This window comes from Tachyglossus aculeatus, chromosome 10 (genome assembly GCF_015852505.1).
Source record: "Tachyglossus aculeatus isolate mTacAcu1 chromosome 10, mTacAcu1.pri, whole genome shotgun sequence".
Classification (NCBI taxonomy): domain Eukaryota; kingdom Metazoa; phylum Chordata; class Mammalia; order Monotremata; family Tachyglossidae; genus Tachyglossus; species Tachyglossus aculeatus.
The window spans coordinates 17,136,502-17,156,308 of record NC_052075.1 but is presented as its reverse complement, the minus strand read 5'-3'; the positions used below and the strand labels follow the sequence as shown (position 1 = coordinate 17,156,308).

The window sequence follows — 19,807 nt, the reverse complement described above, 5'->3', positions numbered from 1 at the left end:
ATGGAAAACAAGACTGGGAACCACTTGTGGGACAGGGACTGATTCTCCCAGCACTTAGTACCGTGCCTGGCACGTAGTAAACGCTTAACAAATACCATTTTTAAACAAAAAAGGCACAGAACTCTTTTGCCTCCTGGCCTCTACTGGCATTCGCGGTTTCTCCTGGACAAATAGAATAGGTGATTGTGTTTCCCCACACACTGGAACAACATTTCTGGAACCTGAGCACTTTGCCCTGAATGCCCATATACTGATAAGTCCCTGGGACAGTGCTCTTTAGTGGGTTGCTCGTGAGAAGTTGCAAGCTGATTTGCTTTTTTTTTTTTTGTCAAGGGGAAACCTTAAGCTGAGAGCAAATCGTACCCTGCCCGGGTTGGCTGCTCCAAGGGAAATTTCTGCTGCGATGATCAAGAGTCGGCGCGGGAGCAAAGTGAGAGGAAAAAAAAAAGGAGAAAGCCTTGCCCCCAAAGGAAATGAGTAATAAGTATACTGCATTCACCTACTCACTGCAATGAGGATTAAAGCAGGAAGAAACATAGCACAGTGTTATATGGAAACTGCTTGGGGCCACGTGCTCAACTATGACCAAAACGGTGCTCCTGAAATTATTGGTAACAATCATAATTATGTTCATTTTAATTCTGCCAGAGTACTTCCAGTCACCCGAAGGTGAGTATTCCCTTATATTGGATGGGTTTCAAAGTTTCTACTTGTGCCTGCCTGATTGCATCTTAATGATAAAGTGTTGTGGCTGGTTAACTTAGAAAACCACAAGTTAGGGGGCTGCCAACTGAGTTGGTTTTTATGGTGAGGGGAAACTTTAACTTTGTGAGCCAGTTAATTAATATAACTAATTATATTTATATAATTCATTTGTATTTCACATTCTCTGCAGAGTTTCTCTAAAGAACGTAAGGTTTCTTGGATTCCTTTTCTCCCCCAGCAGAAAAGAAAGAAAGAAAGAAAAATGTACCATGCAATTTGTGCAACACTCTGTTGGCATGACAGACTTCTGGAAGGAGAGAATTGCGGGTGCTTGGGGAAATAATATTAGAAAAAAGATGGATATATGTAGTATTTAAGGAGACACATTTATCTACTGAGCAGAGCTGATAGAAAAGAACTCCCCCAGACCTCAAAATGTGGATCCAAATGACTTGACAGGATGTTATTCAAGAAGGGAGTAAAATTTTTGAAAGAATTTATGAGACAATTCATTTCTACTCAGTCAAAGGATCTAGGTTAATATTACTTGATAGGTCTATTTTCTAGAGTTGAAGAAATGTAGCTTTTTCAACCCGGGTGAATTTGGTTGATGTCCCCGAGGCTGGAAATAATAATAATTATTACTATGATTAATATTATCATGGTATTATACTCTCGCAAGTTCATAGTACAGGGCTTTGTACAAAGTAAGTGCCCAATGAATACTAATAATTGACTGACTGGTATTTGTTAAGCACTTACTATGTGCAAGGACTGTGTTAAGTGCTGGGGTGGATATAAAATAATCAAATTAACACAGTCTCTGTCCTAGGGCTCAGAGTCTAAGAGGGAGGGAGAACTGGTATTTTAACCCCATTTTACCAATAAGCAAACAGAGACACACAAGGACCAAGAGAACAAATTATTTCAGTTTCACTTTGGGTCCACCTCTGGTGAAAGCTCCAACAAGAAACTCAGTAGCCAAAAGACAGGGGGCAAGGCAGAGAAGGAGAAGCCAGGGCCTGGATAGCCCACAAACTCGACCACTAGCCCCTGAAATAAGGGGTGTCTAGGGGAAATTATTTATTAGGATATTTGATAATAGTAGTAATAATAATGATGGTATTTGTTAAGTGCTTACTATGTGTCAAGTAGTAGTAACAGTAGTAGTGGTAGTAGTAGACTGCAAGCATGTTGTGGGCAGGGAATGTGCCTGCTAACTCTGTTGTATTCTGCTCTATTAAGAGTTTAGTACAGTGCTCAGCATATATTAGGTGCTCAATAAATACCATCGATTATAGTAGTAATAGTAGTGGGCAGGAGACGTATCTATCAACTCTTTTGTATTGTTCTCTCCCAAGCACTTAGTAATAATAAATAATGATGGCATTGGTTAAGCACTTACTATGTGCAAAGAACTGTTCTAAGCACTGGTGGGGCTACAAGGTGATGATGTTGTCCCAAGTGGGGCTCACAGTCTTAGTCCCCATTTTACAGATGAGGTAACTGAGGCTCAGAGAAGTTAAATGACTTGCCCAAAGCCACACAGCAGACATGTGGGGGAGCCGGGATTAGAACCCATGACTTCTGACTCCCAAGCCTGTGCTCTTTCCACTGAGCCACGCTGCTTCACTTAGTACAGTGCTCGGTACATAATAAGTGCTCAATAAATACCACTGTTTGATTGATTGATAGTAATAGTATTAGTAATAGTAGTAATAGTGATCCCTGTGTGCAATGTTCTGAACTTAGTACTTGGGAAAGTATAATAAAAGTTTGAGACATGTTTCCTGCCCTCAAGGAGCTTACATTCCAGCAGGAAAAACAGATATGAAAAACCTACAAATAATTAGAAAAAATAATTCAACGTACAATTAATTAGACATATTTATGCAAGTGTGAATGGGATATAAATAAATGCATAAGAGCTAGAGGTGGCTTCTAGGTTGATAAAATTCGGGGTTGAGGAATTAGCTGGAGGAGGTTGGTGAAAGAGGTGGAATTTTAAGACGGCTTTGAAAGCGAGGAGAACAGGAATCTGTCAGGCCGGGTGGGGAGGGCGTTCCAAACTGGGAGAACAGTGTGACGTAGGGGATGGAGGTGGGAGAGTTGATAAAGGGATGGGTGCCATTAGATGAGGAAGAATGAAGAGAGTTAGCTGGGGAGCAGCAAGTGAAGAGAGAGCCGATGTGTAAAATGGGGAAGCAGCATGTCCTCGTGGAAAGAGCGTAGATTCTGGGAGTCAAGAGAACCTCGTTTCTACTCCCTGCTTTACAATTTGGTTGCTGTGAGACCTTGGGCAAGTCACTTAACTTCTCTGTGTCTCACTTTCCTCCACAGTAAAATAATAATAATATTAATGGCATTTATTAAGCACTTCCTACGTGCAAAGCACTGTTCTAAGCTCTGGGGAGGTTACAAGGTGATCAGGTTGTGCCACGGGGTGCTCACAGTCTTCATCCCCATTTTACAGATGAGGGAACTAAGGCACAGAGAAGCGAAGTGACTTGCCCAAAGTCACACAGCTGATAGTTGGCAGAGGCAGGATTTGAACCCATGACCTCCAACTCCAAAGCCCGTGATCTTTCCACTGAGCCGCGCTGCTTCTCTGATTTAATGGGGATTTAAAATGGGGATTTAATGCCTGTTCTCCTTCCTACTTAGACTGTGAGCACCACTTGGGACAGGGATTTTGTCCGATCAGATTAAGTTGTATCTACCTCAGCACTTTGAACAGTGCTCAACCCATAAGCGCTTAACAAGCGCTACCATAAAAATAATGATGATGATAATAATAATAATGAGTAGTGCCTTAAAGAAGAACGTGAGGATACGGGAAGCCGGCAGAGGTTTTGAGGAGTGGAGAAATGTGTGCCAAGAGACCCTTCAAGAAGAAAGTTTGGACCTCAGAGCTACAGAGAAGGGGCTAAAGAATTGACAGTTAAAACTCGAAACTCCTCCCCTTTGGCTTTAAAGCACTCAATCAGCTCACCCCCTCCTACTTAACCTTGCTGATTTCCTTCTCAGTGCCCGGTGCTTAGAACAGTGCTTTGCACATAGTAAGCGCTTAATAAATGCCATTATTATTATTATTCTACATCCCAGCCCATACATTTCACTACTCTAACACTAATTTCCTCACTATACCTCAATTCATTCATTCATTCATTCAGTCGTATTTATTGAGTGCTTACTATGTGCAGAGCACTGTAGTAAGCGCTTGGGAAGTACAAGTTGGCAACATATAGAGACGGTCCCTACCCAACAACAGGTTCACAGTCTAGAAGGAGGAGACAGACAACAAAACAAAACATGTAGACAGGTGTCAAGTCATCAGAACAAATAGAATTAAAGCTAAATGCACATCATTAACAAAATAAATAGAATAGTAATCTCGTCTCACCTGATTAAGCTTGATTCTATCTCAGTGCTTAGTAAGCTTAGGGCACTTAGTACAGTGAAAGGCACATAGTAAGTGCCTTTAAAAAAAAAAGAGGCTAGAAATGACAATGTTAGGAGTGTAACATGCAAGTCAGTCCTCAGGTTGGCACAACTTCACATTGGCACAGTCTCAGCCTGGCATGGCCCCTTGCTGAGACAGCAGAGAACATGGGAGCAGTCCAGGACGGGTGTCAGATGAGGCAGAGGAGAGTCTGGTGTCCAACTCATGGTGATAAAATACAAAAGCATTGGAAATAGAGAAGCAGCACAGTCTAATGGAAAGAGCATGAACGTGGGAGCCCGAGGCTCTGGGTTCTAATCCTACTCCACCACTTGCCTGCTGTGTGAACTTGGTCAAGTCTCTTCTTTGGGCCTCAGTCACTTCATCTGCAAAACGGGAATTGAGTCTGTTCATCCCACGTGGGGCCTGGACTATGTCCAGGCTGCCGGGAACTATAGCTGACGTGATTATCTTATACCTACCCAGTTTTCCGTACAGAATTTGGCACGTAGTAAATGTTTAACTAATGCCATTATTATCGTAATTATTATCAGTCGGCTGATTGCTCCAGATTGGCTGGAGAGCGAGGGCTCAGCCAAGGAAGGCTGGGCACCCTTGCATGTGCTCAGTGGGTGGTGGGACGGCAGATGGACCCAGCCTTTCTTTCCTCCGTCTTTGCTTCCAGGACCCATCGTGGCGCTCTCCTGTTCAGACACGTGTGCGCTAAACAACTCGCCTCCTTCACTCTCCTCGTTCAATATTTCCTTCCCGAGGATCCTGCAGTGGGGAACGGGGAATCAGACTGTCGTTCTGGAGATCTTTATCAACCGGTCCTTCTGGCCGACCTCCGCTCTCGCCTGCCAAGTGGCTCCCCGGCCATCCCTCACCTGCCCATCCTGTCTGCTTTGTGACTCCTCAGGGCCCGGGGGCCGGGCTCAGGCACTGCCCTCACCAGGTGCGGCAGGGAGGGAGTGGGGTGAAGAGTCGGACCCCACCCATTCACCAGGGGTGGAGGGGTGGCTATGACATCCCCAGCCCTTTCCCGACTTAGGGTTCAGATCTCTGAGGCCTCCTGGGGCTAGACTGTAAGCTCACTGTGAGCAGGGAGGGAATGTGTCTGTTAAATTGTTATATTATACTTCCCCAAGCGCTCAGTACAGTGCTCTGCACACAGTAAACGCTCAATAAATACGGTTGATTGACTGAGTTCTAGGCAGTCAGTAGCACAGCCAGAATTGTAACTTCCAGTGAGGAACTGGATGATGGCTCTGGCTTAGTGGAGAGAGCACAGGCCTGAGAGTCCCAGGATCTGGGTTCTAATCCCAGTTCTACTTCTTGCTTTTTGTGTGACCTTGGGCAAGTCACTTCACTTCTCTGTGCCTCAGTTTACTCACCTACAAAATGGGGATTCAATACCTGCTCTTCTTCTCATCATCATCCTCTAGACTGTAAGATCGTTGTGGGCAGGGAAAGTGTCTACCAATTCTGCCCTACTGAACTCTCCCAGGCACTTTGTACAGTGCTCTAAACACAATAAGCACTTAATAAATACAGTTGGATGATTGATTGAGCACTTACTATGTGCAGAGCACTGTACTGAATGTTTGGGACAGTACAATACAATAGAGTTGGTAGACACATTCCCTGCCTCTTCTCAAGATTGCAAATCCCTATGTGGGACAGGTACTGTGTCCAACCTGATTATCTTGTATCAGCCCCAGTGCTCCGTACAGTGCTTGGCACAGAGTAAGCGCTTAACAATTACCACAAACATTATTATTATAACGGAGTAGGGGAGCTCATCCTAGCGAGAAGGGGGACTTCCAGACTACAATCCTGTTAAGCAGTGGAGTGGGGCTCTTGAGGGGGCCTGTAGGTCACAATATCACCCCTGATACAGCTCCCCAGCTGTATTAATAATGATAATAATAAAAATAATTATGATATCTGTTAAGTGCTTATTCTGCCTCAAGCACTGTACAAAGCTCTGGGATAGATACAAATTAATCAGGTCCCACACGGGGCTCATAGTCTTAGTAGGAAGAAGTAGGAGGGAGAAGAATAAGTATTGAATCCCCATTATGCAGATGGGGGAACTGAGACCCAAAGAAGTGAAGTGACTTGTCCAAGGTCACGCGGCAGACAAGTGGCAGAGTCGGAATTAGAACCCTGGTCCTCTGACTCTCAGGCTGTGCTCTTTCCACTAGTCCATGCTGCTCCTAGAGAGAGTTTCTATTCCTTCAGGACTCAAGATGGGCCAGGTGGGAGGGAGAGCGAGGTAGGGAGGGCCGGCACTCCTTCTGCTCTCTCCGTAGCTGCCGTGGGGAGCGTCTCTCTGGAAGCCAAAGGAGACGATCTCCCTTCTTGTGAACAATACAACGTCCCCGTGGGCCCGACCAGAGAGGGCCCGGAAGATCCCAGGCCTCACTGCAGAGTAGAAATCTGGATGGGAAATGCCCCTTTCGGGAGGAGAGAGCCAGCTCAGGGCAGTGAGGGCAATCCCTCGTGCTCTGGGATGGGCCACTTGGACAGCTGCAGACAGATTTCTCTGCAGCTCCAAATGGGCGGTAAGTCACAGGCGGAAATCGGAGGGGCTGCAGGCAGGGAGGGCACTGGGAAAATCCGGGAAGCAATCAGGCGAGGCTGAATACAGCCCATTGCCTTGTTGGGGGCGGGGAACATGCCTACCAACTCTGTTGCACCATCCTCTCCCAAATGAGCACTGGGGTAGATACAAGATAATCAGGTTGGATACAGTCCATGTTCCAAATGGGGCTCACAGTCTTAATCCCCATTTTACAGATGAGGGAACTGAGACCCAGAGAAGTGAAGTGACTTGCCCAGGATCATACAGCAGACAAGTGGCAGAGCTGGGATTAGAACCCAGGTCCTTCAGGCTTCCAGGCCTGTTCTCTAACGACTGGACCCACTGCTTCTCAATTTTTCATGTTCTGACTTAAACGTGCTGACCTTCCTGTCTCCAGCCTCTCCCCTCTCCAGTGTGCACTTCAGTCTGATGCCTGGATCATTTCTGTAAAACATCATTCTGCATATATCTCTCCACTCCTCAAAAACTTCCCACGGTTGCCCATTTCTTTCCACACCAAGGAGAATATCTGCTTGAGAGCCCTCAAACAGCTCTCTCCACTGTACTTTATCTTCACTCTTGTGCCACTACACTCCAGCTCACGCTCTTTGTTCCTGTCAAGCCAACCTACTCAGCGTGGCCGGTTCTCATCTCTCCTGTTGCTAACCTCCAGCTCAACCCCTCCTTCAGCCTGGAACTCCATCCTCCTTCAAGACTGGTGGACTACCTCTCTCACCATCTTCAAAGCCCTTCTGAAATCACATCTCCTCCAGGAAGCCTTCCCTGATTAATCTTGCATCTTCCCACCCTATATCCCAACAAGGGGCACTTCAGTACTTCCTCGTCACCCAAGCACTTGGGTATGTAGCGTTTCTGTACATATTTTACCCTTTATTGCTTCCCCCTGTCTGGAATTTATTTTACTGTCTGTCTCCCAACTAGATTGCAAGTGCCTTGAAGGCAAGGATAATATCTACTGACTCTGTTGTGTTCTCTCAAGTGCTTAATATAGTGCTCTACGTAAAGTTAAATGCCCAATAAATACTGTTGACTGATTGATAGAGCAGCCCATTCTGGTCCATTCTGGTAGGGGTTTCTTCTGCTTTCCCCTCAACTAGATCCTCAGCCCCGAGCTAGGATTTGGGTGCTATTTTCCACACCAGGTGACTCATACCCCACACCCTGAGTGAAGACCAGCCGCCTTAGCCCTGAGCCCATGATCAGGGGCAGTGGGGAGTGGACAGTGTGCCCACCCATCCCAGCTCACTACCCCTGTTACAACCCAACCACCTGGGGAACTACCTATTCAGGATCTGTACCCTTTCAGGATATCATTCAGCCCTTTCCAATTTTTCTCCAGGCTCCACCCTCCCAGGGAAGATCACCTTGTATGTTTTAGTTCTGCTCGTGTGCATGGTTTTGGTCATCATCGTCACCTACAAGGTCTTCCAAGGGAACCAGAAAGGCTGCCCAAGGCCCAGTAAGTACCAAAAACCTTCTTTAGCCACCTTAGGGTGGGCTAGGCCTTTAGGTTAGGGTCCCGCTTATCCCAGAGGTTCTTGGGCTGAACCGCTACTGCTCCAAACAGTTGGTGTGGCCTGGAGGAGAGAGCACAGACCCGGGCATCAGAAGGATCTGGGTTCTAACCCCAGCTCTGCCACTTGTCTGATGTGTGACCTCGGACAAGTCATTTCACTTCTCTGGGCCTCAGTTACTCATTTGGAAAATGGGGTTTAAGACTGCAAGCCCTATGTGGGTCAGGGAGTGCGTCCAACCTGTTTAACTTGTATCTACCCCAGTGCCTAGTACAGTGCCTGGCACATAGTGAATGATGAACAAATACCATTTAAAAGAAAAAAAGCACAAAACCTGGTCAGGCTGCAGACTGACTCACCCCATTTACACACTCAAATGAGTGTGTGGGCGATAGCACACCATAGTGGTGGCTGCACTACTAAAAGCAGTCAATTACCAGTTTTCTTGTTTGTGACACTGAATTGAGAAGCAGTATGGCCTGGTGGAAAGAGCAGGGACCTGAGAGTCAGAGGACCTGGGTTCTAATCCTGCCTCCACCACTTGTATGCTGTGTGATCTTGGGCCAGTGGCTTCATTTCTCTGTGCCTCATTTACCTCACTTGTAAAACGAGGATTAAGGCTGTGAGCCCCATGCAAGACAGGGACTGTCCAATTATCTTGTATCTACCCTAGCACTTAGTACAGTGCTTGGCAGAGAGTAAGCATGTAACAAATACCATAAAAAAATTACCAATTGATTCTATGTATAGGTTATGAGGACTTAACAAAGGGCAGTAGGACAAAATGAAGTTGAATTGACAACCGAAACTCTATAATACCAGACTGGGGACTCTATGGGGGCAGGGCAGTGGTCAAAGATTAGGGAGGGGAAAAAGCAGGAAAGGAGAGAGACAGATGGGGACAGAGGAAAGAAACAGACACAGAGAGGGAGGAAAGGTTGCAGGAAGAGAGAGAGGAAGAGAAAAAGGGAGATAAAAAATGAGCTCCTAAGCTCCTTGAGGGCAGGGATAACATCTGCTTTATTAGACACTCCCAAGTGCTTAGTACAGTGCTCTGAACTCAGTGAGTGGTCAGTAAATCTCACTGATTGACAAAGAGAGGAATAGTTAGCCAGCCAGGCTGAGGAATGTGACAGAGTCAAGGGTTAGTGGCTGGGAAGAGGCGGCGAGGCCAGGCTCATGACCTTCCAGCCACTGAAAGTCTTAGTGAAGCAGCGTGGCTCAGTGGAAAGAGCACGGGCTTTGGATTCAAAGGTCATGGGTTCAAATCTCAGCTCCACCAATTGTCAGCTGTGTGACTTTGGGCAAGCCACTTAACGTCTCTGTGCCTCAGTTACCTCATCTGTAAAATGGGGATTAAGACTGTGAGCCCCCCGTGGGACAACCTGATCACCTTGTAACCTCCCCAGAGCTTAGAACAGTGCTTTGCACATAGTGAGCGCTTAATAAATGCCATTATCATTGTTATTATCATTAGCGGGTGCCAGGACAGTGAGCAGAGGTCCAACATCACAGTGTCTCCATAAACTGTAGAGGGACACACCAGCCAATCAATCAATCCATCCATCAATCCATGGTATTTATTGAGACTTTATTGTATGCAGAGCTCTCTGCTAAGCACTTGAGGTAATACAACATAACAAGAAAACAGACATAGTCCCTGCCCACAACTAGCATTCAATGGTATTTATTAGTTGCTTACTGTATGCAGAGTAAGCACCTGGGAGGGTCCACTAGAGTTGGTAGTCATGATCACAGTCTTCTAGACTGTGAGCCCACTGTTGGGTAAGGACCGTCTCTATATGTTGCCAACTTGTACTTCCCAAGTGCTTAGTACAGTGCTCTGTACACAGTAAGCGCTCAATAAATATGATTGAATGAATGAATGAACGAATGATCCCTGCCCTCTAGGAATGAAGGCCACTGGGCCACTGGCCAGGAGCTGATAATAATAATGATAATAGCATTTATTAAGCGCTTACTATGGGCAAAGCACTGTCCTTAGCGCTGGGGAGGTTACAAGGTGATCAGGTTGTTCCCCGGGGGGTTCACAGTCTTAATCCCCATTTTACAGATGAGGTAACTGAGGAATAGAGAAGTGAAATGACTTGCCCAAAGTCACACAGCTGACAACTGGTAGAGCTGGGATTTGAACCCATGATCTCTGACTCAAAAGCCCATGCTCTTTCCACTGAGCCACGCTGCTGTGGTGTGAGTGGAGTTAGCTGTCCTGGCTCTGACAGCAGAAACTCAGCTTGTGGGAAGACTCAGTGTCTGTCGTTAGCATAGCGGATAGAGCATGGGCCTGGAATCAGCTCCACCACTAATCCCAGCTCCGCCACTTGTCTGCTGAGTGACCTTGAGCAAGCCACTTCACTTCTCCAGGCCTCATCTGTAAAATGAGCCCAGTGTGGGAATGGGACTGTGTCCAACCTGATTAGCTTGTATCTGCCCCAGCGCTTAGTTCAGTGCCTGGCAGATGGTAAGCACTTAGCAAATACCATTAAAAGAAAGAGGAGCTTCACTGCAGGCTCCAGAGGCAGTGAGTGGTCCGGGCGGATGCCCTCACACTGATGAGAAATCATGAAATCACAGAACGTTTTTCTCCAGGATCAGCGGGCTATGCTGCACCCGAGGCCCGACGGGAGAGCGACTCTGCGGAGCAGGGAGAATTGCGTGGCCGGACCCTCTCAGGTGGGGAGTTAGGAGCGGACTCGGGGACCTCTCACCCCGGCAGCCCCCTCGGGATGGAACCCCTGGGGGAAGAGCTCAACACAGCTGGCCTGGCCTGTCCACAGCTTTGCCCCAGCCTAGGAAACTGAGGCTGAGAAATATTGGGTTTCTCCTGGCTGCGTCCCGGGGCCGAATCCTCTGGAATGAGAGTAGGGTCTCTCCATCACCTCTGTCCCACCACCCCCCTGCCCCCGGCAGGGAGAGAGCTGAGACTGACAAAACTTGGGGGAGATTTGAAACCAGGCCTGATGCTATGACCCTGAAATTTGCCCTGCACAACAGCCACATGCACAGAGGACACACAACAGGCACACAGCTATACTCCCACAGAACCAAGGTAGTAAGAAGACACACAGCAGACACACACTCACCAGAACCAGACACACAGAGGATAGCCACCAATAATCAGTCATTTATACTTACGGAGTGTTTACTGTGTGCAGTGCATTCTACTAAGCACTTGGGAGAGTACAATATAACAACATAACAGACACATTCCCTGCCCACAGTGAGCTCACAGTCTCTCATTTATCATCCAAACCCATTAACCTTGATACCCCAGAGCATCGAACACCACCCTCCTGTAGAGGCTAAACAGCAGAAGGGCTTCCAAACCCAAATTATGAGTAATGTCAAAAACAAGGTATCTTCTTCACCAGGTGATAGCAGGCCTGGAAGAGCACTTTCCCCCGTCCCTTCCCTTTCACAGCATCTGCTGGGAGACAGGTCTGAGCCCAGCCCAGCTGGGGTGGGTTTCCAAGTTGGGCAAGAGAGAGAAACAGGCTTGTGCTTGTCTTCCCATGGGCATTTCTGAGTGCCTCTTCCCTTTCCTGTCTGTTTCTCTGCAGCTCTCTCTCTCTCTGCCTCTTCACCTCTAGCTCCTTCTCTAATGTCACTCTATCTCTCAGCCTAACTCTCCTTCTCGCTGTCTGTCTGTCTCTGACTCTTTAGGTGTCTATCTCTGTTTCTCGATGTGTTTGGGGTGTGTGTGCGTGTGTGTCACTGGGCAACTGTCTCTCTGATATCTCCTCCGGCTACCTCCTCACCTGAGAGCTGAGGAGTGGTCTATTTGTTTTTAATTTGTTGCTTCCCCCTACCTATAATTCAGAATCTGCCTCTCCCACTAGTTGGGAAACTCCTTGAGATTAGAGATCGTGTCAACTGATGCTACTGTACTTTCCCTAGGATTCAGTTCAGTGCTCTGCACAAAATAAGTGTTCGGTAAATATGATTGATTGATTGAGACGCGGGTTGTCAGTTCCACAAAGTGGGAACAGTTGGGGAAAACTGGGAAATGGTTAATGGAGAGGGAGGACAGTATATGTTGTCGACTTGTACTTCCCAAGTGCCTAGTACAGTGCTCTGCACACAGTAAGCGCTCAATAAATACGATTGAATGAGTGAATGAGTGAATTTGGAAGCATCAGATTTGAAGCCAGAAAGGGTCTCCATAATATAGAGCCTCTGGGGGAGCAGAACTGAAGCAGTGTGGCTTAGTGGATAGCACACGAGTCTGGGGGTCAGAAGGACCTGGGTTCTAATGTGGGCTCTGCCACTTGTCTGCTATGTGACCTTGCGCAAGTCACTTCACTTCTCTCTGCCTCAATACCCTCATCTGCAAAAATCAGTGGTATTGAGAGCTTACCATGTGCAGAGCGCACTTGGGAGAGTACAATACAATAGAATTAGAAGATGCGTTCCCTGCCCATAATGAGCTAAAATGGTGGTTAAGACTGTGAGCCCCATGTGGGACACGGACATATTCAACTTTATTAGCTTTTATCTACCCCAGAGCTACACACAGTGCCTGGCATATAATAATAATAATAATGATAATAATGGCATTTATTAAGTGCTTACTATGTGCAAAGCACTGTTCTAAGCACTGGGGTGGTTACAAGGTGATCAGGTTGTCCCTCTGGGGGCTTACAGCCTTCATCCCCATTTTACAGACAAGGTAACTGAGACACAGAGAAGTGAAGTGACTTGCCCAAAGTCACACAGCTGACAATTGGCGGAGGTGGGATTTGAACCCATCACCTCTGACTCCAAAGCCAGTGCTCTTTTCCACTGAGCCCCGCTGCTCACATCGACTGTGAGCCCGTTGTTGGGTAGGGATTGTCTCTATATGTTGCTCTTCCCAATTTGTACTTCCCAAGCACTTAGTACAGTGATCTGCACACAGTAAGTGCTCAATAAATACGATTAAATGAATGAACAAATACCATAAAGAAACCGCATAAGGTTAAATCATTTTAGATGGTCTCGGGTCCATGAGCCACCTTAAAGCCCTCCGCTAGCTGCAAGTAGCCACTGGGCCTTTACTATCATCCAGATTTTCCGGTTTGAGTGAGAAAGACAGAAACTAAAGTCTGCAAACTGTGAAGGGCTAAACCTCTTCTCCAGAGGCATTAGAGATTGGGGGCATCTGCCATGTAGCAGCAGTAGTATATATTAAGCACTTATTATGTGCAGAGCACATAGCACTGAGAGAGAATACACAAGTGGGAATTAAACATGGTTCTTGTCCCTTGAGGGGGCCATGGGTGCCTTGTTTTTTGTGAGGTGCAGCCTGGCCTAGTGTGAAGAGTATGGGCCCTTTCTGTGTGGCCTCGAGCAAATGGGCCTCAGTTTTCTCATCTGAAAAGTGGGGATAAGACAGGCTGTGGCATAATAATAACTATGGTATCTGTTAAGCACCTGTAGACACTGTTCAACCAGCTCAGGCAACACAATCCCTGTCCCAAACAAGCTCACGATCTAAGAGGGAGTGAGAGCAGGTATTTAATCCCAATTTTACGGAAGAGGAAATTGAGACGCAAGGAAGTTACATGAGAAGTTAATTGACTTGCTCAGGGTCACACAGCAAAGTGGCAGAGCTTGATTTAGAACCCAGGCCTCTCCACTCTCAGCCCTGTACTCTTTCCAGAGGGCCATACTACCTCTGTGTCCAATCTGCTGATTTTCTACCTCAATGCCTCTGCCATAGGAAGCCCTTAATAAATACCATTATTATTTTAATGTGGGTGGGTCAGGGTTGAGAGAAAAAGAAGCAAAGAAAACTGAATTTTAGAGCAGAATGAGACCACTACATCCCAGCCAAACATGTGGGCAAGCAGACAGATAAGGTGGTGGCCTGGCACAGACAGATTTACTATTGAATAGTGATGAATTCATTAGCCCCCAAGCAAAATTGAAATAGGCAAATACTGTATGCTTGATAGAACAATTGAAGTGGATTCACTATCTTACAGGGGAAGATTAGCCCCTTACACCATTTTCGCAGACCAAGCGACAGCATGAAAATGTAATTTTTCACTCGCTTAACTGCAAAATTTATGACTCTCCTCATTCCCACACAGATCCAGGAGGCTGTGAGTTACAGCCAACTGCAGGGAGTGGCAGGGACTCCGGGCGGTGAGGGAAATGTTCCTTGGGAATGGGAGGGACTTTTGCCTTGAGAGAACATCTGCGTGATCAATGAGACTATGACAGAACAGCTGCTGAAAGAGCTCGTTGATTGATGAGGTCAAATCAATTGTACTTATTGAGTGCTGAGGGCAGAGCACTGTACTAAGCGCTCAGAGAGTACAATAGAACAGAGTTGGTAGACGTGATCCCTGCCCACAAGGAGCTTACAGTCTAGAGGTAGTCAAAGAGGGGAGTATCACCACCGGTTTGTCGTGACCATGGGTACTGAGAAATAAAGGGCTTCTAAGTGGATTTCTCGCATTAGCCGGTTTGCCTGTGTAGGTCAGTCCATGGATTTGCTGCTCTGCACCGACTGTGAGCCCTAAGGGGAAAGTGGTTTGGTTAGTTCTCAAAGCCACTGTTCCTCTAGACTGTAAGCTCACTGTGGGCAGGGAACATCTCTATCAATTTAGAGCAGTGCTCTGCACATAGTAAGTGCTCAATCAATACCATTGTTTGATTGATGGGAGGTGGTGGTAGTAGCAGTAGTAGTAATAATAACAACTGTGGTATTTAAGCACTTACTCTGTGCCAGGCACTGTTCTAAACACTGAGGTGGATGCAAGTAAATCGGGCTGGATATAGTCCCTGTCCCATTTGGGGCTCGTAATCTTAATCCCATTTAACAGATGAGGTCACTGAGTCCTAGAGAAATGAAGTGAGTTGCCCAAGGTCACACAGCAGACATGTGGAGGAGCCAGGATTAGAACCCAGATCCTTCTGACTCCCAAGCCCGTGCGTTATCCACTAGGCCACGCTGCTTAGTAGCAGTGCCCACTGGGTGGGATACACTGAACTAGCTGCTTGGGGAAAACAGAATAAGGAAATGACACATTCTCTTCCTTCAAGGAACTTACACTCTAATGGGGAAGACAGACCTAAAAATGTTGATAACTAGAGTGGTCAGAATCGATAAACTGAGCCGATATATGTCTACCTAAGTGCCAAGGAGGGTACAAATAAATCTGTAAGAGCTAGATTAAGCTCTTCAGATAGATTAAGATGAAGGATGATATGAATCAGGGTGCTGGGAAAACAATCAATTAGGGAAGGGTCGTTGGAGGTGGTGGGGTGTATTTGAAAGTGGGAAGAACTGCCTGTCTGTCCCATTTGCAGAGGGAGTTCCAAGTCAGAGGAATAGGAGTCAATGTTCTAGCCTCTTCTCTCCCCTTCTAACTCTGTCATATTCTCCTAAGTGTTCAATACAGTGCTCACTATAAAGCTAATCAGGTTGGACACAGTCCGGGCCCACATAAGGCTCACAGTCTTAATCCCGATTTTTCAGATGAGGGAACTGAGGTCTAGAGAAGTGAAGCGACTGGTCCAAGGTCACACGGCAGACAAGTGGCAGGGCTGGGATTAGAGCCCAGGTCCTTCTGACTCCCAGGGCCGGGCTTTTCCCACTAGGCCATGCTGTTTCTCCCCTTGTGCTGTCGGGCCTCTGCGTGAACCAAGTTGCCATCACTCTGCCAGGATTGAAATGCTTCTCTCTCTAAACCACAGAGACTGACTGGCAGCACGAAACAGCCTTCACGCCAGCCAGAGACACGCTACCGCCAATCCTGGAGCTGGAGGCCTATCCCACGGGCTCTCCCAAGACTGTGAGTGACTCCCTGAGACCATGAGTGACTCCCCGAGACTTTGAGTGAATCTTGAGACTGAGTGACCCCTGCCAAGACCGTACGTGACCCTCTGAGACCTTGAGTGATCCCCCCAAGACAGTGAAGGAAAGAAGCTCTGAGATGGTGAGGGAACCCCCCGCCCCCAACCCCAAGCCTGTGTGTGAATGCCTAAGACTGTGAGGGACGCTCTCCAAGAACCTGAGGGACCCCCAAGACCATGAGTAACTCCCCAAGGCTGTGACACATACACCCCCCGCCGCCGAGATTGTGAGTGACCCTCTGAGGCTGTGAGTGACCTCCCGAGACCTGGGTGAATGCCTGATACTGTGAATGACCCCCTGAGACCATGAGTGACCCCCAAGACCATGAATGACTCCCTGAGACTGTGAGTGACCCCCCTCAAGACCGTGAGTGAACACCTAAGACCATGAAGGACCCCCTCTGAGACCATGAGGGACCCCCAAAACCACAAGTGGCTCCCCAAGACCGTGAATGACTCTCTGAGACTGTGAGTGACCCCCCCCAAGACCATGAGTGAACACCTAAGACCATGAAGGACCCCCTCTGAGACCATGAAGGACCCCCAAAACCACAAGTGGCTCCCCAAGACCGTGAGTGACCCCGTGAGACTGAGGGATCCCCCAAGAGCATCACTGAATGCCTGAGACCATGAGGGGTCCCCTCCAAGACCACAAGGGACCTCTCCCCTCCCCGAGGCTGTGAGCCACCCCCTCGAGACCAAGAGTGAACGCCTAACACTCCTGTCTGAGGGGAGAGGCAGACTGGAATGCAGGTGGCTTGTCCACTGACACCTCCTCTCCCTGTGGCCAGTGAGTTGGTGGCGCCAACAGCAGCTCCGGATGAAGGGGAAGGCCCAGAGACAGAATGACCGTTTCTCCGTGCGTCACTGCCAAGCAGGACACGGATGCTTTATCCAGTGGCTGGGGCCGGTTCACAGAAGACTTTGCCTCCCCGCCTGCTTAATCCACCTTTACCTCAGCTGGGTGTCTGAGCTGCTCAGAGCCAAGTGACAGAGCTCATCTTGGGCACAGGTGGGTGCCCGCACGGGCCAAGGGTGCTGTTGGGTGGCCACAGCAGGCCGGGGCACCACCCCCCCCACATCGTCAGTCAATAAACCAATCCTATTTATTGAACGATTACTGTGTGCCAAATCTTCCTCGCCCTCTGGGAAAGAAGCTCGAGCAGCTCTGAATACAGGGGTGCAGTAGGGCTGGAAAAGGTCCCAGGCCTCCCGTTCCCAGGAAGAGGCAGGGGAGAGTCTCTGCTTGGAGTCAGCATTCAATAAATACCATTGATTGATTGATTGACTGGAGAAGGCAAAACCTAGCGGCTGAGGGGAAAGAGCACGGGCCTGAGTGTCACTGGCACATAAAGCACAACATGTCCAAAACTCGTCTTCCTCTTCCATCCTAAACCCTCTCCTCTCCCTGACTTTCCCATCATTGTTGAGAACACCGCCCTTAAGCTGGAACTTTGGGGTTACCTTTGACTCCTCTCTCTCCACCCTAAAGAGTCAGTCATCAAACCATCTCTCAGAACCAGCGTGGCCTAATGGAAATATATCGGTCCTGGGAGTCAGAGGACCTGGGTTCTAATCCTGACTCTGGACTCTGCCAGCTGTGTGACCTTGGGTAAGTCACTTGATTTCTTTGTGCCCCATCTGAAAAATGGAGATTATAATCATAATGATGGCATTTGTTAAGCACTGTGTGCCAAGCACTGTTCTAAGCGCTGGAGTAGATACAAGGTGATCAGGTTGTCCCATGTGGGGCTCACAGTCTTCATCCCCATTTTACAGATGAGGTAACTGAGGCACAGAGAAGTTAAGTGACTACTCCTTTCTTTTTAGCCTGTGAGCTTCATGACGGACAGAGGCACTACCCGACCTAATTAGCTTGTATCTACCCCAGCACCTAGAACAGTACTTGACACATAGTAAGTGCTTAATAAATACCACAATTATTATCTATCCTATTTCTCCCACCTAGCACCACTTTAATACATCCACATCACCAATACACTTGAGTCCTCACCTCCTTAACACTTAGGAACTCAGTTCCCTCCATTCCCCACATAGCACTGATGTACATATCATCATCATCATCAATGGTATTTATTTCGAGCTTGCTGTGTGCAAAGCACTGTACTAAGTGCTTGGGTACATATCTTTAAACTCTGTTGCTCTCCCTAACTGTAATTAATTTTAGTGTCTGCCTCCGCTACTAGATTGTAAACTTCTTGAGAACAGGAATTGTGTCTACCAACTGTATTGTACTCTTCGAAACCTTTAGTACAATGCTTAGTACAAGCAGCGTGGCCTAGTGATTAGAGGATGGGCCTGGGAGTTAAAAAGACCTGGGTTCTAATCCTGGCTCCACCACTTGTCTGCTTGGGAAAGTCACTTTACTTCTCTGTGCCTCAGTTATCTCATCTGTAAAATGGGGATTAAGACTGTGAGCCCCATGCGGTACATAGACTGTGTCTAACCTGATTAGCTTGTAACTACCCCAGTGCTTAGTACAGTGTATGGTACAGTGCAAGCGCTTAACAAATACCATAAAAAATGCTCTGCACATAGTAAGTGCTCAATAAGTATTATTGACTGTAGACTGTAAGCTCACTGTGAGCAGTGAATCAAGCACTTAGTACAGTGCTCTGCTCACGGTAAGCGCTCAATAAATACAATTGAATGAATGCGTCTACCAGATCTGTTTTACTGTATTTCCCCTGTCACTGGCTATGTTCCGCTGATGTCACCTAGGTGTGAATGATTGATATAAAAGGGCTTCCCTCTGTAACCAACCTAATTAACTTGTATTTACCCCAGCGCTTAGAACAGTGATTGACACATAAGGGCTTAACAAATTCTATTAAAAAGAAGTTTCCCTCTGAGATGAGTGCTGAGAAAACAGCATGAACCAGCAGAAAGAGCACCGGCCTGAGAGTCAGGGGGTCTGGAGGATCCTGAAGGAACTGGATGGTTGCATCAGCATAAATGCAAAGTTTCCAGTTTTCTCAATCAATATCAATCAGTCAATGGCATTTATTGCCCACTTACTGTGTGCACAGCATTGTACTAGGCGCCTGGGAGAGTACAACAGAGGTGCGAGACACGTTTCCTGCCCCAAATGAGCTTGCAGTCTAGAGGGGGAGACAGACACTAATACATAATTTACAGAGTGTAGTTTAAAGATAAGTATGAGAGCAGGGATGGGTGGTTATTACTAATTCCATTAACATTCCACTGCTGTTGAAGCTGTGAGCAAAAATATCTCTAGACTGTAAGCTTGCTGTGAGCAAGGAATGTGTCTACCAACTCTGTTGTACCCTCCCAAGCTCTGCACACAGGAAGCGCTCAATAAATAATATTGATCGATTGATGATTTGTTCATATCCAGAGAGAGTGCATGAGTTGTCCATCTCTTGATGGAATCTGCAAATTTGGATAGATGGCTATCGCAGGGAGGAGGCTACCCCAAATTTCCATAGCCCCCCGCTAAGGTGCAAGGGCCACCTAGTTGAATCCCAAGCACGGGCTGGGAAGTCAGAAGGACCTGGGTTCTAATCCCAGCTCCCCCACTTGTCTGCTGTGTGACCTTGGGCAAGTCACTTAACTTCTCTGTGCCTCAATTATCTCATCTGTAGAATGGGGATTAAGACTGTGAGCCCCCTGTGGGACATGGTCTGTGTC

The 19,807-nt window shown here is 47.3% G+C and overlaps 1 protein-coding gene across 1 annotated transcript; it reads left to right on the top strand.

The window, feature by feature from the left end:
• Positions 1–581: 581 nt before the first annotated feature.
• Positions 582–16,098, top strand: TMEM156 (transmembrane protein 156). The gene is made up of 6 exons (XM_038751949.1): positions 582–669; positions 4,833–5,102; positions 6,463–6,714; positions 8,095–8,214; positions 10,880–10,963; positions 15,977–16,098. The coding sequence occupies exons 1-6, from the start codon at positions 582–584 to the stop codon at positions 16,096–16,098; spliced, it is 936 nt and encodes a 311-aa protein (XP_038607877.1).
• Positions 16,099–19,807: the final 3,709 nt, after the last annotated feature.